Here is a 24,255-nt window from a genome sequence, read left to right on the forward strand (position 1 = left end):
AACAAACAAGCTCTGAAAATTAAATATATAAAAATTATTATCAAAATTAAATTGTCCAAATCAATTTAAAAACACTTTCATCTTATTCCTTGTCGGTTCCTGATTCCAAAAACATATAGATATGATATGTTTGGATTAAAAACACGCTCAGAAAGTTAAAACAAAGAGAGGTACAGAAAAGCGTGCTATCCTTCTTAGCGCAACTACTACCACGCTCTTCTTGTCAATTTCACTGCCTTTGCCATGAGCGGTGGCCTGACGATGCTACGAGTAAAATGGCATTGCGTTCATGAGTTTCATTCTGTGAGTTCGACAGCTACTTGACTAAATATTGTATTTTCGCCTTACGCGACTTGTTTTTTCTTTTCTTCCCTTTTCCTTTTTCCCCCCTTTTTTTCGAGGGAAAAAGGGGGGGGGGGGGAGGGCTCTGAAATACTTTCGCAGATTGACATGGGTGCCACTTACGGAGAAGAAACAAGTCGCGTAAGGCGAAATTACTACATTTAGTCAAGCTGTGGAACTCACAGAATGAAACTAATTTTTTTCACAATGACCGTAGTCCGCCGCTCGTGCAAAAGGCAGTGAAATTAACGAGCCTGTTTAGCGCGGTAGTGGTTGCGCTGTGCTGCATAGCACGCTTTTCTGTACCTCTCTTCGTTTTAACTTTCTGAGCGTGTTTTTAATCCAAACATATCATATCTAATGTTTTTGGAATTAGGAACCGACAAGGAATAAGATTTCGAACATTTTATTTTAATCATAATTTTTATATTTTTAATTTTCAGAGTTTGTTTTTAATCCGAATATAACATATTTATATGTTTTTTGAATCAGAAAATGATGAATAATAAGCTGAACGTAATTTTGGATCATTTTATAAAAAAAAAATTTAATTACAATTTTCAGATTTTTAATGACCAAAGTCATTAATTAATTTTTAAGCTGCAGAGCTGAAATGCAATACCAAAGTCCGGCCGTTGCCTAAGATTGCTTGGCCAAAATTTCAATCAATTTGATTGAAAATTGAGGGTGTGACAGTGCCGCCTCAACTTTTACAAAAAGCCGGATATGACGTCATCAAACACATTTATCCAAGAAAAGGAAAAAACGTCTGGGGAAATCATACCCAGGAACTCTCATGTAAAATTTTATAAAGATCGGTCCAGTAGTTTACTCTGAATCGCTCTACATACACACACGCACAGACAGACAGACAGACAGACACACACACACACACACACACACACACACACACACACACATACACCACGACCCTCGTCTCGATTCCCCCTCTATGTTAAAACATTTAGTCAAAACTTGACTAAATGTAAAAAGAATCGACTCTACAATCCCTTGAAGGTTGTTGACTCAGTTTTGGCGTGTGTTTGGACACACAGACACACAGACACACACACACACACACACACACACACACACACACACGCACATACACCACGACCCTCGTCTCGATTCCCCCTCTATGTTAAAACATTTAGTCAAAACTTGACTAAATGTAAAAAGAATCGACTCTACAATCCCTTGAAGGTTGTTGACTCAGTTTTGGCGTGTGTTTGGATTAAAGTGGTTATTTATCCCGCATAATAGCCTGAACAGATTATGTCGTGGTGAACACGACAACTTACACTGACGAGAGAGGTTAAATACTGTACCTTCAATGGAACTGTCAATGGTTTACTATCAGTCTGTGACACCGGCCCGCCGGCGCCCGTGGGTTCCGGCATTAGTGCATGTCACCACAGGTGCTTAATTGTGGGTACTGGGGATCAAGGCCAAATAGTTTATTTAGTGCGTGAGGGAATATTAGTGGAGGCAGGGGTTTTAGGCCTATGAACTCTTATAGTGCGTTTCAAAAAGAACCGGAAAGAAGCTACAGTTAAATTGTGACAGTACAAACAATAACAAGAGGCAAACAAATGAATCATACCTGATTGTTCTTATCCTAGGTAGCACGTTGTCTCGCAGCTGATCACGGGCTGATGTGGCACAGTCAGTGTTGACCACAGACAAACAAATGTGAAGATGTAACGGGTCAGCTCAGTAATGTTAGTGAAGGCATGCAACTTTTGCATCAGACGCAATCACTCAAAGTGTGGAGCTTCTCTGAACACACAGAACTGATGTCAGAAATGTTGAGACCTCCCATGCACAACCAGTTTGATCACAGTATTTACCCAAGTGTAGCTCAGACCGTCCCAACTTCTCCGAGCAATACACAAACTAAGAAAAGTTTTAAAATTAATTAAACTTCACTGCTCCCAACCGCAACACTTACTGTAGCGGACGAGAGAGAGAATCGATCCTCCAAATGTTGAACAGTCTCAAATCACATGCAGAATGTCAGAACTGTTGAGACTTCCTGGAATTTGTTTGATCACACGGTGTTCAGACCGTCAGCCCAAAATGCAGTCTCTGGCCACAACTTGACTGCACATGCAGTCTTAAAATCAGTAAAGGTTTAGTGAAACACTGAAACTGCACAAGTTTTCCGGAGAGATCGGCCCACAGTTTTCAACAAATCCCAGTCCCAACGAAATGCGCGTTCACCAAGCAGGTATTTCTTTACAATTGAAAACGGCGTCACATCATGCTTTGAAAGAAAACGCCACAACTGATTGACGAACTAAAGCACCCCATTCATATGTTAGCAGTTGACCCAGCGACACAGAGTGTGTTGTGCGTACCGCTACAGCCGATAAAACCCCAACTGTGTGACACGCACACAGCACACACACACACACCGCTGTGGCGTTTGAATCGTTGCACTGACACATCGAATTATGGGGGGCTGGCGGGGTTTTTTTTGTCAAGAGAAAAGTGGATGGAACTGTATATGTCTGTCATTATGAGTAGGAAGTGACAAACTACAATCACGTGGCCGGGAGAGGGAGGATAACATAATCAGTGATGCAATGTTACTTTAGTTTAGTTCGTTGCCGGGTTGGGTGGCTGTACTTGTCTTTTATAACTGTGGTATCAGCTGAGTCAGTGATCAGCACAGGCGCCAGATAAGCTAACATACCTTGATTTCGGTGCAAGGTGTTGAATACTGATGAAAATAAAACTAGTCTGTGTTTTGTTTCTGGTCCCTGTGGTGACCTGCCTAGATCATTCTGACAACAGGCACCTAAATCTTCTCAACGAGTCTTTGTGTTTATCCCGACCTCAGTCTTAAGTGTATGTGTTGGTGCGTGACTAAACAATATAAACAACATTAAAATTTGCAAATTTCCCATTTAAAAACAAACAAACAATGTACTACGGTGCTGCTTTGTTTGCAGTAATAGTTTGCACCGACTTTAAATGTGTACCCTTTAATGGTGGCAGTTGTTCTCTCCTTCATGCAAATTCCACACCTATTTTTCTCCCAATGAAATCGGTTTACTCACAGGTAAATGATCTACATAGTTTAATGCACTTCTGGTTTACTCACAGGTAAATGATCTACATAGTTTAATGCACTTCTGGTTTACTCCATTAAATGGGAATCTTTTTCTCTCAGGTGCCTTCCAGATTCAAGTTAGGTAAAGACGTCTCTTTTTAAATTACTCGTTTTACACGGCGGATATGCCGATTTTCAAGTCGCTTTGTTTGGGAGTCAGATCACAGTGTAAATGTGTTGTGTGTGCTTGTATTGTGGTTATCATGCTGCTATTATAGTGTTAAATGGTGAAAGAAATGTTATTCCAATCAAACAAACTGATGTTGTGCATCAATTAGTTAGCACGGGCTTCAATCATCAGCAGTCGCACACTGTCCCCACTTTTTTCAGTTTTCAAACTCCGATTGTTTGACATTTTTTTTTAAGAAAATGCTTTCTTGTCTGTAAACTTTTGTGGAGGAGCCAATAAAAAGTTCGTTCAACGCCGGTTTTGTGTCTTGAAAGATGCGTAAAGAAAAAGAAAGAAGTTTACTGTCGCACCTAGCCCCACTCTTGCAACCTAGTTTCTTGACTTCGTCCAGGATCATTACGTAATACAATAAAAGAGAGAGAGAGAGAGAGAGAGAGAGAGAGAGTCACACACACACACACACACACACACACACACACACACACACACACACACACACACACACACACACACACAGAAAATCACAATAGTATTCACAATCGCAAATCTTTATTCAATGAGAGTACTAGCATAATGAGTCGGTTGATATATTAATTTTACATCTTACTCTCGTTCCGAAGAGGAGACAACCGTACAAGCAACAGAAATGTTGCATGGGAACATAAAAACAAAGGTTTACACACGAAGAGTTATAAAAGCACATCATATCATGACACGAAGAAAATTCAAATCATTGTCTAAATAAACTCAAGCCCAAAAGATTAAAAAAAAAACCTCTTTATAACAATACACTTGTTATCTGTGTTTAATTACGTATTTAACCAGCTTTATAACTAAAATGAGTCTTAAGCGTGACTATTCAGCTTCCGTCAGTCGATGTTTATGGTCTACGCGTGTAAAAAAAGATACCGGAGTAAATCAATGTCCCCTAAAAGCCGGGTCCTTTCAAAAATATGCATGTGTCGGTCATTTATGTATGTCACTGGCTAAATACGTCAATAACGGCAAGATATGACAAAGCGTTGATAAACTGAAGTGCAAGATGATTAAAACTGCATATTTCATAGCACGTACAAAACGGCGTGCCTGTATAACTGCTGCAGGGCATCAGTAAAAACATGCAATTGTAATGATATTCCGCTTGACGCTAAAAGTACAGACACACACAAACATCAACAATTTATTAAAAAAAAAATAATAATAAAAAAAGCAGCGATGTGTATAATGTGTGTCAGTGTGTCAATGTGTGTGTGTGTGTGTCAGTGCGTGTGTGCGTGTACGTGTGTGTGTGTGTGTGTGTGTGTGTATGTGTGTGTGTGTGTGTGTGTGTGTGTCAGTGTGTGTGTGTGTGTGTGTGTGTGTGTGTGTGTGTGTGCGTGTGTGCAATAATAACAGAGAAATACAGACAGACAGACAGACAGAACGATTCAGTCGCAGGATGTGTTTCCGCCAGCCGGCAATCATGCATCATTGTCCACCGTGTGCTGCTGCTGTTCGTCCCGATGTAAACTCATCAGTCACCTTTTGTATAGATGCATGAGCAGTAAGCGTTCACTTTGACCCATGAACCATAAACCATCACAGATACGGTCAGGCGTTTACACACAGTACAAACACCCTTTCATTTACACACTCACCGCTTTTGAACATCCTAGGTGCTCTCCGTAAAGAGCGAGCAATTTTCAAAAGAATTTATTTTTGCGTGGTTTATCATACTCCTGAGCCAACGCGAACCCGTGTGATCCAGTTTCCTTTCACAATGTTGTCGTCAGTTTGTGATTTCAATGCGGCTCGCTGTAAGCTTATCCGCAATAGCATGTTATTGTGTACCTCTGAATCTAAACGCAACAAACGGCTGCGATTCACACGAACTAGAGCGGTGACAGTTGATGTTCAGAGGAACAGGCGCTAGGCACCACCGTCGTCTGCTACGAGAAAGACGGTTTGCGTGGCACGTTTCCGGGCTTTTGTTTTTCAAACTTTCCGAAAACTTCCAATTGTACTGATCTTGTCTTGATGAAAAAAGAATTCTTTTATGATTTAAGAATGTTTGTGTAACAAGCTGTCAATTTATTATCTAGATTTTAAAAGTTAGTTATAGCACCAAAACGAGACGCCTGATTTGCTGATCAGACGGTACACGAAAATAAATTCTTTGAAATTTGCTCGCTCTTTACGTAGGGCACCTAGGATGTTCTCAAGCGGTGAGTGTTTAAACGGAAAGGGTGTTTGTACTGTGTATAAAAGCCTGACAGTATCTGTGATGGTTTACGTGAGGCTTACTGCGCCTTTAATTTGACCGGCCCGGGCAAAAGCAACATTTCAATCTGGGGTATAATTACATTATCCGGACTGCGAAACTCAATGTTTTCTTAGCACATAACCATGTCATGTCCCAAAATAGTCAAAACCCTCTTTCAAATGTATGGGTTCAGACAAACCCGCATCGTCGGGCGTGTGTAGTCAAAAGCGGCATCCATAACGAAACTAAGCTTGGCCCAGGCGAAAACTGAGATCATTTCACCAGCATAGAAGAGAGATAACTTCATAGCTGCACCAGTACACGTGAGTTACATCTGTTGTCTATTAACTCAAAGAAAAAAATGTCTAGAGCCTTGGAGTTTTAGAAAATAAGCAGTATGCATCACTGAAAAAGGGTACTACTTGACTCCGAAAAACCCCAAAAACCCTGAAAACCTCCGAAAACTTCTGAAAACCCCATCTTAATGACTAAATCTAACTTCAAATTGAAGGTTTTGACATGTTTATTAGAAGTCATGCCTGATTAAGGCTATTTGCACCCTTATTTTTGTGTTTAGAGCCGGATTTTCGACAAATTCACCCGGCGATGCATCGATATCAATGCAAGGGAGGTAACTCTTGTTACTTGAAAGCACAAGTAGATCTATTGATGATGTCCAAACCCAGACTATTGCTTGCGATTCAAGCAAAAAACTGCGATATTTGCAGCCGGTTGTGACCGGCCGCAGTAAGGTATCCCCACTTCCCACTGTTTTCCCCGCTAGTCAGCTGCCAGATGTATTCAGTGATTATTTTGTCAAGGAGGCTTCAGATATTCGTTCTGAACTTGATCAGATGGGTGCACATTCTGCTTCCTCCAGTCATGTTGATGTTCCCACTGATTGTTCTTTTCCATCATTTCAGCCAATCAGTGAAAAAGACCTTAGATCCATTATTCTAAAGTCCAAACCAACAACTTGTCCACTTGATGCCATACCCACACCACTGCTTTTTGAGAATCTTGATGTGTTGTTGCCAACTCTTACTCAAATTGTCAATGATAGCCTGTTATCTGGTGTTTTTCCATCATTGTTCAAAACTGCACTTGTCAAACCACTTCTCAAAAAACCTAGTCTTGATGTCAATATTTTGAAGAACTATCGTCCTGTATCTAATTTATCATTCTTGTCCAAAGTTTTTGAAAAGGTAGTTTTGAAGCAGCTGTTGTCATATTTGAACACCCATGATTATTTTGATCTCGCACTCTCAGTCCGCTTATCGCCCTTCTCACTGTACTGAAACAGCCCTACTTAAAGTAATCAGTGACATTCTGTCTGCTCTGGATGGTGGTGATGTGTCAGTGCTTACCCTACTTGACCTTTCTGCAGCGTTCGACACGATTGACCATGTCACGCTTCTCCATAGACTTCAGACTCTGTACGGCATCTCCGGTCCACCGCTAGCATGGCTTGAGTCCTATCTCATTGGCAGGACTCAGGCTGTGCTTGTCGATGGCCAGATGTCTGCTCCAGCCCCACTTTCTTTCGGTGTTCCTCAAGGTTCAGTACTCGGTCCCATCCTTTTCATCATGTACACTAAGCCCCTATCCACACTGATTCAAAACCATTCTGTTTTAAATCAGTCTTTTGCTGATGACACCCAGCTGTATAAACCCAGTCCCCCTGCAGAGACACATTCCGCCATCCAGACCATTCAGACATGCATCACTGATGTTAAATCTTGGATGGTCGATAACAAACTTAAGCTGAATGATGATAAGACTGAAGTCTTACTGTGCAAAAAGAAGAACACTACATTTCCCTCTCCCCAACCTGTTTCTGTTCAAATAGGCAACACCGACATTCTTTTCTCACCATCAGCTAGAAACTTTGGATTCACCCTTTCATCTGACATGACCCTTAACAAACATATATCTTTAGTCTGTAGAGCAGCTTATTTTGAGCTTCGTAAGATCAGCACCATTCGCCACACACTCTCCTCTCAAACAACTAACACTCTTGTCTGTGCCTTTGTTCTTTCTAAACTTGACTACTGCAACTCTCTTCTCTCTGGCTGTCCTCTAGCTGTACCTCCTGCATAAACTACAAAAAGTCCAAAACTCGGCAGCACGCCTCATTCTGAAAGCACGAAAACGAGATCACGCAACACCACTTCTTCACACACTGCACTGGTTACCTATTCAAGCCCGCATTGACTACAAACTGTCCATCCTCTGCTTTAACTTCTTTTCTGGCTCGTCTCCTGCTTACCGTTCTCTGAACTCCTCACCGTCTATTCTCCACGCAAGACAACTCCGTGCCTCTTCTGACTGTCGCATCCTCACCATTCCACACACCAAAACCAAAACATACGGACAACGCACTTTTACTTTCTGCGCACCCACACAATGGAATTCTCTCCCCTTTCACATCCGCCACTCTCAGTCACCCCAAGCATTCAAACGAGCACTTAAAACGCACCTCTTCAAAAAATACAACCCCTGATTTTGTTTTCTCAGTCCATCAGTAGGCTACATGTAGTGTATTTGTTGTTTTAGTGATAATGTGATAATGTATATAAACATCTAGGGCTGTTTTCAGTATTGTTGATAACATGTTCTGTTTGATTAAGGGTATTCAGCTGGTATTTCCTTGTTTTCACTACCTATTTTATTCATGTTTTTATTACTTAGTTAGTGGAAGAATCTTTTGTAATGTATGTTTGATGGTGTATGCTTTTAATTAAGTGTTGCTGACTATGAATGTAGATGTAAATGCTTGTACAACTGTGTTTTAATTTTAAATGTGTCAAGCGCAAAGCGGAGCATACTTGTAAAGTTATGATGTTGCGCTATATAAATGCTCATTTATTATTATTATTATTATTATTATTAGTGCTTCCGCTCCTTTGTTAATCCTCTCACAAACACAAAAATAAAGCCGTGAACTGTGAAAGTTGCAGATAAGTTATGATTTAAAACAAATATGTAACAAAACACGATCTAAGGACGATTTTCTTAAATTTCTGATGAGGTTTTCGGTGTTTTTTTTAGTTTTCGGGATTTTTCGGAGGTTTTCGGAGACAAGTAGTACCGCTGAAAAAAACCCGTGTTACTGTACTTGTAGTACAGCCCGCCAGCCATACATATTTTCGCTGTGCACATTAAGGTGTGACGTCACCATCATATGAGTCTGACTTCACAACATCCGGTGAATCGACTACCAGTCTCAACGAACGCCAAAGACATGAAATAAAACAGTGCCATTACGTTTAGGGATTGAAGACCAAACTTCCAGTCGTCTTTAGGACCTTGAACTCTTGCACCAGTCAGCCACGGGCGAAAAGGTAAGTGATTCGACTGAGCAAGTATTCGTGGAAATGTATAGAAAGATGCTGCATTTCACTTATGACACACTTCACTTGATCTGAAGTTGCCTCTGTTCAGTGTTGACCACCTGTATGTTCTTCCTGCATCGAGTGCGAATGGATAACGTTATTCTCAGTTTAAATAGAGAAAAGAAAGAACGAAATTGTGAGAGAAAAATGGTTCAGTGCACTAGGTAATCTTGAACTTTAGCGTGTTAAATTCATAGCTCATAGTCATAATTCAGAGGCATTTAACTTTTTAAGTCTCCAAATTTGTAGAACCTGCACTTGTAATCATAACAAGTCATTTTAGATCCCTTTAAAGTTACGGAATGAACTCCGATGAACTGTACGAATGCATTTCGTTTACATGGGTCAAAGAAGGACTGATTATCCGTGTGAGAGGACAAGGGAGACAACTCTTTCTAGTAAATGATGTCCCATGGTTGACAATGTACACCATTTTCGGTGCATTTTCGTCGATTGAACAACCAAATTAATTAATTATGCTTAAGTTTGGAGCTCAATCCGTCAATTAATTTCACGACAAATGTTATTTGGCTTGCTTACATGGACTTGTATCAAAAATAAGTAAAGAATGTCACTGGATTCTGAGCTATGAATTGAACACGCTAAAGTTCAAGATTACCGTTTATTACCCTTGGCGTTACCCTTAAATCAGAGACTCTGCCTTGACTCTATTAGTATTAGTATTACTATTACTAGCATTAGTATTGATTTAAAGGCACAGTAAGCCTCCCGTAAACCATCACAGAGCTCCCCGAGCGTCTACATACAGTACAAGCATACTTCCATTTGAACGCTCACCGAACGGGAACATCCTGGCTGCTTTCTGTCGAGCGTGAGAAATTTTCAAAGAATTTATTTTCGTGGACTTGGGCTGCTACAACAATGGCGCCTCGTTTTGGTGCTGGACGGCTGTTATGATACCGGAAATCACGCCCGGACAGTAAGCCTCCCGTAAACCATCACAGATACTGTCAGGCTTTTACACACAGTACAAACACGCTTCCATTTGAACACTCACCGAACGGGAACATCCTAGGTGCCCTACGTAAAGAGCGAGCAATTTTCAAAGAAATAATTTTTCGGATTGTCTCCATCTCAATCGGACCCATCCTGAACTCAGGTAAAAAATGAGTTACTTCCCTTCAACTGGCGATAGCCGTGGAGCGATGATTATCAGAATGATTCGGACCGTGGTGCGTTTTGGCGCTAGACCTAACTTTTAAAATCTAAATAATAAAGTCTCAGCTTAATTTGTTACACAAACATTCTTAAATCATAAAAGAATTCTTTTTTCATCAAGACAAGATCAGTACAATTCGAAGTTTTGAAAGTTTGAAAAGCCCGAAAGCAGGGTCACGCAAGGTCGTGATTTTCGTAGCAGACGACGGTTTATAGGCAGTCAAAAGCCATCGCTTGAGTTCTTATGAATCACATTCGGGTTTTTTGTGAAAAGTCAGAGGTACATAACGTGCTATTGCAGATAAGCTCACAGCAAGCCCCATTCAAATTACAAACTGACGACTGCATTGTGAAAAAGGGAAACTGGATCACAAGGGTTCACGATGGCTCAGGGGTAAGATAAACCACGCAAAAATAAATTCTTTGAAAATTGCTCGCTCTTTACGTAGGGCACCTAGGATGTTCCCGTTTGGTGAGCGTTCAAATGGAAGGGTGTTTGTACCGTGTGTAAAAGCCTGACAGTATCTGTGATGGTTTACGGGAGGCGTACTGTGCCTTTAATGTAAATTTGTAATACTGCTAAGGCAAAAGCTGTATGCACTCTGAGTGTATAGGCCTACAGGATCGAAGAGTCTGTATACACTCCCACAATGAAAAACTCTGTTACAAATCTGTAGCCAATGAAATGCCACCTAACAAGTCCTTAGAAAGTAGCCAATGAAAAATCAGTCTGATGTATGCACTTCCGCTATCTATTTTTCGGAGTGTCGAGGCTTGGCAAATAATGTACATTCACATAGTATACAACAATCATTTCTAGGTCGATACACAATCCAAATGTATTCCATACTCCGACAATAAACTGCGTGAAGCATCAGTTCCGTGTGTGTGTTTGTTTTTGTCTGTGTTTGTTCCCAGCGTACTTTGATACCATGAATCGAAAGTGAAGCGTACCTTCGCAAAATAGCGTCGAATGACTCTTCGAGTGTTGATGCGGTTCAGTGTCTGGTCTTTTAAGTACACCCCGAAAATGTAATCTACGTTACAACTTACAGCAAAGGCCGTGCAGGATCAGTTTGTTTTCGTTTCTTTGTACTCTTATGATCAACTGCTCTGCATTCCTATCGCAAAGCGGTGTCGAACGGAGATAACGCCGGAGTGTATACAAGATTCTGACCCCTGTATACACTCCGAGTGCGTAGAGCCAGTGGGTACTGCTAAATTAAGTTTTCAATAGGCCCTAGCGGTATTCCAAGCTCTCGCAAACTGCCGAGCATAGCAACGTATGTGGTACAGCGATCCGGCGCGACCTGCATAAGCTCAGGTTCGAAGTTCTCCAACGTTCAAAGCATAACAAAGAGCGTGTCTCGTGGATATCTCGCGAGAGCTGCTCAGATACCGAAAGGTCTATTACAGTGAGGCAGAAGGAATCTATAAATGAGTAAATCAGCACTTCTGCAAGGTGGTACTTTTCTTTGGAAAGAGTGCTCAAACTCATCCTCAGCATGACGGAGAGGAGTTGATCTACTGAATTGTTAAGAAAGGCTAGAGTATAAATACATGCTTTTGAAATAAGATACATTCACTGCATGATTTCAATCAATCAATCAATATGAGGCTTATATCGCGCATATTCCGTGGGTACAGTTCTAGGCGCTCTGCAATGATGCCGTGTGAGATGGAATTTTATATATAAGGCCAGTAGATTGCAGCCATCTCGGCGCATATTTACCTTTTACGGCCTATTATTCCAAGCCACATGGGTATAGGTAGACAATTATTAACTGTGCCTAAGCAATTTTGCCAGGAAAGACCCTTTTGTCAATCGTGGGATCTTTAACGTGCACACCCAATGTAGTGTACACGGGGGGGAGTTCGGACACCGAAGAGAGTCTGCACACAAAGTTGACTCTGTGAAATAAATTTCCGCCGAACCTGGGATCGAACTCACGCTGACAGCGGCCAACTGAATACAAATCCAGCGCACTACCAACTGAGCTATATCCCCGGTATCATATGTATGTGAATCACCAGTTGCATTGGCTTGTGATTATTTACCTTGTACTTACAGGTCACATTATGCTTCAGCTTGCAACATCACTGACACTTCTTTGTGTGTGTGTGTGTGTGTGTGTGTGTGTGTGGCTTTCCTTGTATTTTTAGTAAACTAAGCTGAAATGATAGATAATTAGTTGTATTTTCCCCGAACTCTTTTAGTCAGTGCATCTGAACTATACTACTGTGCAGATATTCTGGGGGTACACCCTTTCATGATTCATGTTTTAGACTTTGTCTTTCAGTTTAGTGGAGTAACTATGTAATTATGTTCATTGAGCACAGACATTTTATTTCCTTATATGCTTCTAAAACATATCTTCTTGTGTTATGTCACAGATTTTCAGCAGTGTCCAGTGAACGTCCATTTACTGATCACAATGTCAGGGTTTCTGGATAACTGCTCTATGCCCAAGTGCGACTGCATTGAACTTGGGGAAAGAAGAAATATGGTGGTGGCTATCATATCTGGCATTATGGTAAGACAGTTGTTGATGTATGGTGGCGTCTATCATATCTGGCATTATGGTAAGACAGTTGTTGATGTATGGTGGCGTCTATCATATCTGGCATTATGGTCAGACAGTTGTTGATGTATGGTGGCGTACGTCTATCATATCTGGCATTATGGTAAGACAGTTGTTGATGTATGAATTTCTCTGTGTGTTTTTCGCCTGATACGTCAAAATCCAAATGGCTACACTGTGTAGCAATTTGAGGTACAGTCGAAACCTCTTTTTAACACCTAAAAATTAAAGGAAGGAGTCCTAAAATGGAGGTACATTTACAGAGGTTGTGTATACAAAAATCTGAGAAAGCAGGCCTGAAAGTGGCGAGTAAAAACATGTAACTGGCGAGTATAAATGTTCATCTACTCGTCAAATGCGAGTAAAGTTGCTGAAACAAATTGTTGGTTTTGCTAGTAAAGTTTGCTCTCTGGATAGTACATTTTCAGAATCACTAGCCAAAGGCGGGTACACTATTTGTTGGACATTCCGTGCTGGAAAGGAGGGTCTTCATAATCTTCAGTCTTATTCTTAAAAAGAGGGTTCCATTTTGTGTTGTTGTATTAAGCATGAAGCTATTCATTGCTTTCTTCTTCCTGTAAAGTCAATACAGCCAAAGGAATTGCATGCATTTCGTTGTGTTCACACAAAGTAATTGTTTTCACAACACACACACACACACACACACACACACACACACACACACACACACACACACACACACACACACACACACACACACACACACACGTACACACACTAAAAGCATGTCAATGTTTAAAATAAAGGCTTAAACTAGTTCAAGAGACATCAGTCCTAGGACTACAAGTGCAAAATATATATATGTAAAACTAAGAACACACGTTTTAGTGCTTCATACTTTCCTTTTCATAGTTTTAGATGAAACCTAATTTTGATGTTTGTGTGTTTTCAGTTTTTCACTGGCTGGTGGATGGTGATTGACGCAGCTGCCATTTATCCAGAGCAGAAGGATTTCAACCATGCCTTTCACACCCCAGGGGCTATATCAACTATAGCATTTTTCATGTAAGTACATAATTATGCTAACTATTTTGGGGGTTTTCATTCAAGTGTGTGTGTTTGTGTGTGAGAGAGAGAGAGTATAGTATTGCAGAAGTCTATGTGTGTGTTGTGCAAAATGTTTGCATAAAATGTACTGTCGCATTACTGATACAATAAAGGGTAATGACTTTATTTTACACAACAGTCTGATTTTTACAGTGTGGTTTCTTTTTCAGAATAAACTCTGTTTCAAATGGACAGATCCGTGGTGACTCATACACAACTGGCTGCATCGGACAGACAGGTATGTGTATCTTCAGGCATACTATTTCTCTGCAATTGTGTGATGATAAGCAACAGTGCCCCAAACAATCCAACAGAAACAACAGAGTCTAATCAACATGAAAAGCAAAAAGAAAAAAATTCGGCAAAGTCAAGAGACGGAACTTGTTTTGCTTGATTCAATCTGGCACCATACTTCATATTCAATACGGTGGAACCCCCTTTTTTTCCATCAAAAATCTGATAGAATCAGGTCTTAAAAAGTAGGCAATCTTAAAATGGAGGTAAATTTACACAGCTTATGAACAGAAAATCTAAAAAAGCCAGGTCTTTAAAAGGGCGGTTCTGTTGTAGTCAAAAATACAGAATATTCTGAGTGCACTGTCGAATGGACCCTGACAGGGGTGCTCTCCCTTGACCCAGGAGCTGGTTTCATGGACTCACGGTGGTCACACCAACAGCCGAAAAAACGTGTTGCCATTTCAGCAGAATTACATGTACCCTACTTTTTGTCACAGTCGAGGAAAGATAATGCAAAAGACTGGCAAATATTTCTGAAAAGGTTATGGACATTCCAGCAAATTGCAAAAAAACCCAAATCCACTCGTCATCCCTGACTTAACCATGGTTCTGTTTAAGATTCAGTGTCTGAAAGAGTTGTATTTATTTTTTTTTTTTTCTGCAAGCAAGGTGCACGAGTGTGGCTGTTCTTGGGCTTTCTGCTGGCCTTTGGTTCCCTGATCGCAGCCTCCTGGATCCTCTTTGGATTCTACGTCGTTCACTGTGAGTTTGTCTGTTTGTGTGTCTTAATTGCTGATGAATGAGATGATGGACTTTTTCTGGAAATAAATTTTGATAATTCTGTCCTGTTTTATTTTTGCATTATGGAAGGGTTATATAGTCTCTGAAGGTGAGTCAAGATATAAACATGCTGCTAGTGTCACAGTTAATAGCTCTAAAACAACATCACATCAAGCATATGATGCCTTTTTTGGTTGACAACATGCACACAAGAGCTCATTGTTTGCTGTGATGCTATCAAAGCTGCCAACCATTACACTTTCAGGGTAGTATGCTACACTGTTATGCTAAGCAAAACATAGCTATGCTCAAACAAACAATAACAAGTATGCGAGGGTGTCCTTCTTTTTGTGAGTCCTTGTACTCATTTGTGCTGCTCACTCATATGGGTCAGCAACAAATGTTGTCATCATTTTCACGAGTTTTCATTCACAAGCACCTGGGAAATAAATCTCATGTTCCACAGGCAATAAATCCCCGGTAATTACCATAGTTGCAGGAAGTAGGTTATACATGGATAATCAAAAGCAAACCCAATAGAAACACTCGGGGATTCTTCAGCTCTTTTCATTGGTGTTTCCCCAGACCTAAACAGACGACACGACACTGCTTTGCAAAGTTCCAAAAACGAACTGGCAAACTGGCAAAAGTAAACAAAAAACAAAACTACTTCATGAAAGGTCATACATTCATCAAAAACAAATGAAACCTATAGCTAGCGATATGTTTTTTCTTCTTACAGAGTCATGGAGTGCGTGTATCTGTGTTTCGATACACAGACGTTCGGAGAAACACGAACAAGTTCAAGTAAAACGACCCCTGACACACACATTTTGACCCGTGCACAAGACGTTGTATCGATAAACGAAGCACAAATAAGAAACAATAATAAAAGCAAAGAAAATAGCAACAAGATATGCAAACATCTAACAAAGCCGAGCAAGCAGAATGACAGGTCTAATGAAAAACAAAGAGGTACTCTGAGTCGGAAACAAGATCGCGATTCTTTCCTTCGCTGCACGACGCAAATCTTCTGTGACCTTTGACCAAACGTAGCTTCCACATTCGATCACTCAGCTTAATATTTACAACAGAAAGCCGAGGGGGTGGAATACCGAGATGAACCTGCAGAACTGTGCATCCTCAAACTTGACATATTCATCCCAACATTTAATGAACTCAAAAACACAGAAAGTTGCTTTCACACGCCAGCTTTGATTGCCAGTGGTTATCAAACCGGGACTCGTGTGGTTATCAGCATGGAACCCGTGTTTCAAAGCATGGCTCCCTGGGTTGATTGTGCACTTATTTTCTCACAACCAAAACTGATGAGAAAAACTATGTTTGGTTGTTTGTTGACAGACCAGCTTGTTTGTCGGTCCGAGAAAAGTCGATATGCCCCCCTCGGCCCGACAAAAAAGCTGGTCTGTCAACAACCCATCAAACATCTTATATTGTCCACACTGCAGAAATTGGCACAACAGACACTCTAATGGGAATATGTTCCTGTTACAGTAATTAAGAGGTACAATTTTGTTTGAGATATAAACACAGATGTGCGGTTAAAGACAATAATTATGCTACAATTTGCTACACTTTAAATTCTAAATTTCTACTCTTGAAAATTCACAGGGGTTGGCAGCTCTGTACTATCAGCATGATTACAACTTGACTCACCTGAAAAAAGCGTAACTTGTCCACATGAAAAGGCAGACTGATTTATCTCCCCCCCTCGCATAAAAAATGTGCTGCTTATTCAAGGATCCTGAAACTGCAGGTATGCATGTATGCTCTACACCCTGAAAGAGTCAGTCTCTTTATTAGCAGAGTGCAGGTTCCTCAAAGTTTAGTTTTTTTCAAATGTGTGCTGTCATAGGCCTCCAGCTGTCCCCCAGACTTTATACCTTGGCTTCATTTTCATTTTGGTCTAGTTCTACCAATGTCTTTGTAAAAGCTCTCAGGCCAGTAATATGATCGGTGATGAATTTTTACCTTTGTATTTTTTCAGTTGTGGAGCCTGACTGGCCTGGCATCGCCGTCTTCTTGCAAAATGCTCTCATCTTCTTCAGGTACTTTACATTCTTTTATTAATTCTGTTTTTCTCTTGAATGGTGCCTGTCAACAAAGACAAAACATGAGTGAAAGCTGTTGAGGATATACAGGATTGTTACTAGGGTTTATTTTCTGCTTTCTAGAATTGTGCAGAAAAATTTGGGCAAATTTCAAAAAAGGTATGACAGTCCTAGGCATCATCTTTTCTCCCACCTTAAAAAAAAGGTCACCATGTCTGGTTAAATAATGGCAAAGTTTTTAGCTATTTGAAAGAAGTGTTGATGTTTTGCTAATTGCCGACACCAGACCAAATCCCTGGTTTGAAAGACAAGCAAGGGGACGGACCGAATTTGTCCTAAGTAAATTAGCTACAGGCATAGTTTGCTGGTGGTCTTTGTCTTTGTGGTTGTCTCCCCTCTTTCAACTTGGTGTGATTATCAGCAACGAAATCTGAATGTGATAGTTTTGCATCAAAAAGGGGCCTTGGCAGTCACTGAATCGTCAAACTGAAAATCTCAAATAAACAACAACAAAAACTGGCGTCATTTTGGCAGCATCTCAGTATTCACGATAAGGAAAATTTGAGGCCAAACACTGCCTGGTACTTTCAAATATTGCTAAATTCGTTTTGGCAAATTTGCCGAAGAAAATAAATCCTGGCATAATGGCTGTGTTCTTGAAGGTAATGCTAATTGTCTCCCCTCTTTCAGTTTGGCCTGAATATCTGAATCAAAATCCAGGTGTGATGGCTGTGCAGTACGTAATTACGTAACGCCTTGTCGGTGAAAATGCAGGGGTTTTTTGTGCGTAAACTAATGCACACTGTTGAAGTTATATTGTAAGGCTGGGATCAGAGGAGACCAGAAAAAGTGGTTTAGGGAGTGAATTTACGCACATTGCTTTTAAATATGATTCGTTGAGTTGTGCAGTATTAGAACAGAAAGCATATTACTTTTATTGATTTTGTATTCTGGGGGTCCCAGCATTGTACCACTTTCACTTTGCAAAAGAAATTGCAAAAAGTTGAAACGGCGTAAGAGCTACCAGTTTTAAGACCCTGCGGCACATACATACATGTATCAACACATTTGTAAGTGTCAAGAATGCACATGCTACAAGGTAGATGGACTGTATGGTTTCAAGTGTGTTTTAAAAAATATATTTTTCAGCGCTCTGGTGTTCAAGTTTGGCCGCACCGAGGATCTTTGGGGTTGAAGAAAAAACAAGACAAAACTCAGAGCCAGCAAACAATGATTTTTGATATTCTGTGCTTTCTTCTCAGATGCGCTGCTGTCAAATGTAAATGTGTGTTGCCTGTTTGTACAGATGCTATTTGTATCATGCTTGATTTTTTATTTATTTTTTAGTTTAGTAAAGAATAGAACAAAACATATTTTCTTGTATTTGTCTGTCCATTTCTCTTTTTACCCCCCCCCCCCCCCCCTCTACACATGCATAACCCCCCCACACACACACACACATTAACACACACACACCTTCACACACACACAAACACACACTTTTGCTGCAGCAGATTTTCAAACTGCTCTTGCAATGGTCAAACACTGCTTTCACCCTTTTTCAAGTGTCTCAACAGAAGGCTTGAGTCGGCAGGCATGAGGATGTATCTCATGGTTCTCTCCCCTGGTACACAGCTAAAAATGTGTCCTTAGCATATTTTATCTGTTGGCGCCTGCGGTAAAGTTTACAATTTAGAAGAAGAGCCGAAGTTCAAAGCTGTCTGCCATTTTTTTCAACTTACGATCTCACTGCTGCAACAGAACGCACGCTGTTTAGCTGAGATAAGGAATACAACTGAAACAGCCATAAAAGTTTGGGAAATGTTGTTTTTGATGGTGAAAAGAGAACATCAGTCCCCAGGAGACCAAGCCTTGTTATAGTAGAACTAGAAGGACACAGGGCAGGCTTCACTTAGTTTACACAGCTACATTTTTAGGGTGCAGGAAAATCGGAGATTTTATTTTGATTACACAGTATGAGAGTAGTTGCAAAGTGAATTGGAACAGTCAATGAATGAGAATCTCTCGAGGTATATTGTTGCAGTCTATTGTTTGTGAATTTGGTACAAAGAGGAAAAGAATGTGTAACTTTGTATTCATGGGTTGTTTTTTTAATCAAGACTCGTCTTTTTATACTTGTACTTATTTCAAATCATGCCTGTATACGTTGCACATGTAGATCTCATTTGTCTTTTCTGTAAATTATTGTAAATGTATGTGCAAAATCTCACTCTGCTCTGTTTGTGCTGATGATATTTCAGAAGCTCCTCGCAGTGGTTTGTGTCGTGTATTGTCCGCTCTGTTCGTAACGGTTGTGCTGTTTGTGTACTTTTGTTTAGGAATGATGGTCCACTGTACAATTATATTCATTTTTTCCTGAATGGACTGTGCATTAGTTTTCATGTGTATGTTGTTGTTTTTTAGAACTTTTATGGGCACTAAAATTTAAAACCTACACTGATCTATTTGAGAATACTGAACATCAACTGAAGGGTAGGTATGGAAAACATTTTTAAAAATATGTGGCTTTTCATACATGAAAGGTAAATGCAATGGAAAATATTCTTTCCAGGCCATTAAGAGGAATGATTTTAATGTTTTTTGCCTTGACGTTTGTGGAAAGAAGCCATCAATTCTCGTCATTGTTTTTTGTTGAGTCACTTGAGAAAAAGTGACTCTATGTAATCGGTCAGTGTTAGTCTGGCCGGCCGGCCGGCCGTAGACACCACCTTAACGTTGGACTTTTCTCGGAAACTATCGAAGCGATCGGGCTCATATTTTGTTTAGTCGTGACCTCCAATGACCTCTACACTTTAACGATGGTTTCGTTGACCTTTGACCTTTTTCAAGGTCACAGGTCAGCGTCAAAGGAAAAATGAGACATTTTATATCTTTTCTCGGAAACTATCAAAGCGATCGGGCTCATATTTTGTTTAGTCGTGACCTCCAATGACCTCTACACTTTAACGATGGTTTCGTTGACCTTTGACCTTTTTCAAGGTCACAGGTCAGCGTCAAAGGAAAAATTAGACATTTTATATCTTTGACAAAGTTCATCGGATGTGATTGAAACTTTGTAGGATTATTCTTTACATCAAAGTATTTACATCTGTAGCCTTTTACGAACGTTATCAGAAAAACAAGGGAGATAACTAGCCTTTTCTGTTCGGCAACACACAACTTAACGTTGGGCTTTTCTCGGAAACTATAAAAGTGACCGGGCTCAAATTTTATGTGAACGTGACTCATTGTGTTGTGAATAGCAATTTCTTCCTGTCCATCTGATGCCTCATATAATATTCAGAACTGCGAAAGTGACTCGATCGAGCGTTTGCTCTTCTTGTTTTAATGAACATCAGTCTGAAGGCTAGTCGTACAAAGACTTGTGAGAGTATTATGTTCAACAAAATGTACTAGTACAGTGGAACCTCTCTTTTACGACCTCCAAAAATCTGACCAAATCAGGTCTTAACAAGTCGCGTAAGGCGAAATTACAACATTTAGTCAAGCTGTCGAACTAACAGAATGAAACTGAACTCACTGCATTTTTACAGCAAGAGCGTATATCGTCAGTCCGCCGCTTGATGCACAGGCAGTGACATTGACAAGAAGAGCGGGGTAGTAGTTGCGCTGAGAAGGATAGCACGCTTTTCTTTATCTCTATTCTTTTTAACTTTCTGAGCGTGTTTTTAATCCAAGCATATCACATCTATATGTTTTTGGAATCAGGAACCCACAAGGAATAAAATGAAATTGTTTTTAAATCGATTTCGGAAATTTTATTTTAATAATAATTTTTATATTTTTAATTTTCAGAGCTTGTTTTTAATCCGAATATAACATATTTATATGTTTTTGGAATCAGAAAATGATGAAAAATAAGATAAACGTAAATTTGGATCGTTTTAAAAATATATTTTTTTTTTTTTACAATTTTCAGATTTTTAATGACCAAAGTCATTAATTAATTTTTAAGCCACCAAGCTGAAATGCAATACCGAAGTCCGGCCTTTGTCGAAGATTGCTGGGCCAAAATGTCAATCAATTTGATTGAAAAATGAGGGTGTGACAGTGCCGCCTCAACTTTTACAAAAAGCCGGATATGACGTCATCAAAGGTATTTATCGAAAAAAGAAAAAAACGTCCGGGGATATCATTCCCAGGAACTCTCATGTCAAATTTCATAAAGATCGGTCCAGTAGTTTGGTCTGAATCGCTCTACACACACACACAGACACACACACACACACACACACACACACACATACACCACAACCCTCGTCTCGATTCCCCCCTCTACGTTAAAACATTTAGTCAAAACTTGACTAAATGTAAAAAGGAGGGAGTCTTAAAATGGGGGTAGATTTACAAAGGTTATGAATAGAAAGTCTTAGAAAACAGGGTCTGAAAAGGGAGGAAGTCTTAAATTGGGGGGTCTTAAAGGGCGGTTCCACTGTAGTAAGAACCCCTACATTATGTTTTCATACTGTTGGTATGTATTTGTCTTGTTGTCTTGTGTGTCTGTGTATTTTTGCTTTTGGTCTGTTTTTGAGAATAATTGGAACACGTGTGGTACCTTTTGTTATTCCTCTCATTATTTCTCCGAATGATGCAGAAAAATAATCCAGAACAAGAAAAGGATTAATAAAGGGTGAATAAAGATTTCTTTGACCTGATTTTTTGTTGTTATCTCTCCTATTTTGTGTGTGTGTGTTGTTTATGTGTATGCACTCAAGTTTTGTATGTGTGTTAAGGAGTGGTCTTCTCCATGAAAAGAAGATAGATGTTTGCATGGGGGTCGGGGTGCAAACTGCAAAACATCTACTAGCTTGTACATGTATTATGTGTGTGTGTGAGGCAATGTGGCAACAGAAAGTTCGCAATACACAAAGCCAGAAACTGTCTGTGCACGTATGTTACATTGTGTGTGTGAGTGTGTGTGTGTCTGAAAAACAGACACAGGTTTTTACGAGCGGGGGCGAATCGCCTGTCTGGCAAAACCCGAGATTGGAGGGGGCGAATCCGGATGTCAACCCATTCACTTCTGTCAATTGCATGGGCGCCCAAGGCACATTATACAGTCATCGAATCCGCCTCACCCCCCGCGGGTTAGGGGGAGTCCCATATTGGTTGGGACGAGAAAGAATTTACCCGATGCTAACCAGCATGTCGTAAGAGGCGACTAACGGTTCTGTTTCTCCTTTTACCCTTGTTAAGTGTTTCTTGTATAGAATATAGTCAATGTTTGTAAAGATTTTAGTCAAGCAGTATGTAAGAAATGTTACGTCCTTTGTACTGGAAACTTGCATTCTCCCAGTAAGGTCATATATTGTACACCTGGAGCAATTTTTTGATTAGTGCTTTTGTGAACAAGAAACAATTAACAAGCGGCTCTATCCCATCTCCCCCCCCTTTCCCCTATCCCCCCTATCCCATCTCCCCCCTTCCCCCGTCGCGATATAACCTTGAATGGTTGAAAACGACGTTAAACACCAAATAAAGAAAGAATCCGCCTCGGGGACGAAAGATTGAGCACCGCCTTTGCAGCGGCCTTCCCCCCTTCTCTTCAGTATTTTTATGTTTTTTGTGGGGTTTTTTTTCCTTCAAAACAACTTTTTGTTGCCACGTTGCCTCACACACACACATATACAAGGACATGATCACTGTGTAGTTGCTTAAAATGTAAGGTAAATAAAAATGCGAACTTTCAGTTTAGTTACAGGTGATGTTAAACTACCTTTGCCATGTTGCGTTACACACACAGATTCACAGACATTAATCACTGCGTGATTGCTTGAGAGGTAAGGTTAAATAAAACACACACACACACACACACACACAGAAAAATTGGGGCGGTGACGTAGCTCAGTTGGGGCTGGGCCGCTATTGCGCGGGGCCGCTATTGCGCGGGGCCGCTATTGCGCGAATCTAACCCTAACCCTAACCCAAACCCTAACCCTAACCCTAATCCTAAAGATTCGCGCAATAGCGGCCCCGCGCGGCAATAGCGGCCCCCGCAATAGCGGGCCGACCCCGCTCAGTTGGTAGCGCGCTGGCTTTGTAACCAGTTGGTCGCTATCAGCGTGGGTTCGATCCCCACGTTCGGCGAGAGATTTATTTCTCGGAGTCAACTTTGTGCAGACTCTCTTCGGTGTCCGAACACCCCCGTGTGCACACATGCGCACGAAAAAGATCCCACGTTCACAGCGAAAGTCTCAGGGCTTGGAAAACACGAAGACACGCATGCATCATCTCTCGTCTCTGATTGTCATGATCGTATTTCGATACTTTGACGAGACAAACCCATGCTGGTGTGTCGAAGAAGACAGCCACAGCGGGCTTGTTCGAATCAAAGTATCACACCATATCTTCAGCGTATTGCCAATACCTGTCCCAATATAGACCAGTTGGTCTAAGAGGACGCTAAACCCTAATAGTCAGTCAGAGAAAAATCTATATCAAGATAACGTAACAATAAACTTACAACAACAAATTTTAAAAAAATTTAAACAAAATTAAAAAAACACATAAGCACCTTAAGGACAATACCATGCAGATAGATAAACAACACACAATAAAAATAAAAAAACGCTCGCGCTGGACCCGAGTAGGGGGCCTACTCTTCAGACTGGCCGCTCGCTCCCCCAGTATGAAAGTTTTTGTCTTGTGCACGTTTAAGACCAAGTGATTGCTCTGTGTGAATTACAGGCATTCCCTTTGCTATATAACTTGAATACATTGCATGCGAGCCGAGGATGTGCTTGGTGACTGGCCTTTCTCTTTTATTTGATCACAGTGAAAAATATACTGCCGACCCTCTTCACTGATAACTTAACAATATAAATGTTTGGAATGCCTGTGGTGTGAATGTTGGTTTCTGACCAGAAATGCAGATCTATCTCTGGCCGATTCATAGATTCAACCTACAAACTGCGACCTCATCTGTGATCAGATGGCCAAGCAATGCGTGAAATCTTTTATTCTAAAGCCTTATGGCTCGTTTCGACAAGCATTAAACGGATGAAATTAACCACATGCAGTTTATTCTTCAGAAAAATGCACACAAAAAATGGGTTGGGTTCGGTGATTTGTACATAAACGTCTTCCTCA

General features: G+C 40.5%; 2 protein-coding genes across 3 annotated transcripts in view; one reads left to right on the forward strand and one right to left on the reverse strand.

Moving 5' to 3' along the window:
- The window catches only part of LOC138960952 (uncharacterized), a gene marked incomplete at its 3' end in the record, with an annotated part of 4,368 nt that extends 1,565 nt beyond the window's left edge, over nucleotides 1-2,803 (reverse strand). Inside the window, 1 exon segment of the mRNA XM_070332582.1 lies at nucleotides 1,946-2,803.
- A 6,212-nt stretch (nucleotides 2,804-9,015) lies between these two features.
- LOC138962569 (transmembrane protein 50B-like) lies at nucleotides 9,016-18,518 on the forward strand. Of its 2 annotated transcripts, XM_070334437.1 has the most exons (7): nucleotides 9,016-9,176; nucleotides 12,801-12,940; nucleotides 13,902-14,014; nucleotides 14,227-14,294; nucleotides 14,963-15,055; nucleotides 17,082-17,142; nucleotides 18,295-18,518. In XM_070334437.1, the coding sequence occupies exons 2-7, from the start codon at nucleotides 12,842-12,844 to the stop codon at nucleotides 18,338-18,340; spliced, it is 480 nt and encodes a 159-aa protein (XP_070190538.1). In that variant the 5' UTR covers nucleotides 9,016-9,176; nucleotides 12,801-12,841; the 3' UTR covers nucleotides 18,341-18,518. The 2 variants fall into 2 exon arrangements, with proteins under 2 accessions (XP_070190538.1, XP_070190537.1); XM_070334436.1 differs by lacking the exons at nucleotides 9,016-9,176; nucleotides 12,801-12,940 and adding an exon at nucleotides 12,948-13,091.
- The last annotated feature ends 5,737 nt before the right edge of the window (nucleotides 18,519-24,255 follow it).

The sequence above is a fragment of the Littorina saxatilis genome, linkage group LG3 (assembly GCF_037325665.1).
Source record: "Littorina saxatilis isolate snail1 linkage group LG3, US_GU_Lsax_2.0, whole genome shotgun sequence".
Classification (NCBI taxonomy): Eukaryota; Metazoa; Mollusca; class Gastropoda; order Littorinimorpha; family Littorinidae; genus Littorina; species Littorina saxatilis.

Bases quoted from the DNA above. Each gene is read 5' to 3' on its own strand.
- LOC138962569 (XM_070334436.1), top strand. From the start codon at position 12,960: ATGGTGGCGTCTATCATATCTGGCATTATGGTAAGACAGTTGTTGATG. The intron at 14,015-14,226 runs GTAAGTACATAA...TTTCTTTTTCAG, and splicing joins TCAACTATAGCATTTTTCAT to AATAAACTCTGTTTCAAATG. The intron at 17,143-18,294 runs GTACTTTACATT...TATATTTTTCAG, and splicing joins AATGCTCTCATCTTCTTCAG to CGCTCTGGTGTTCAAGTTTG.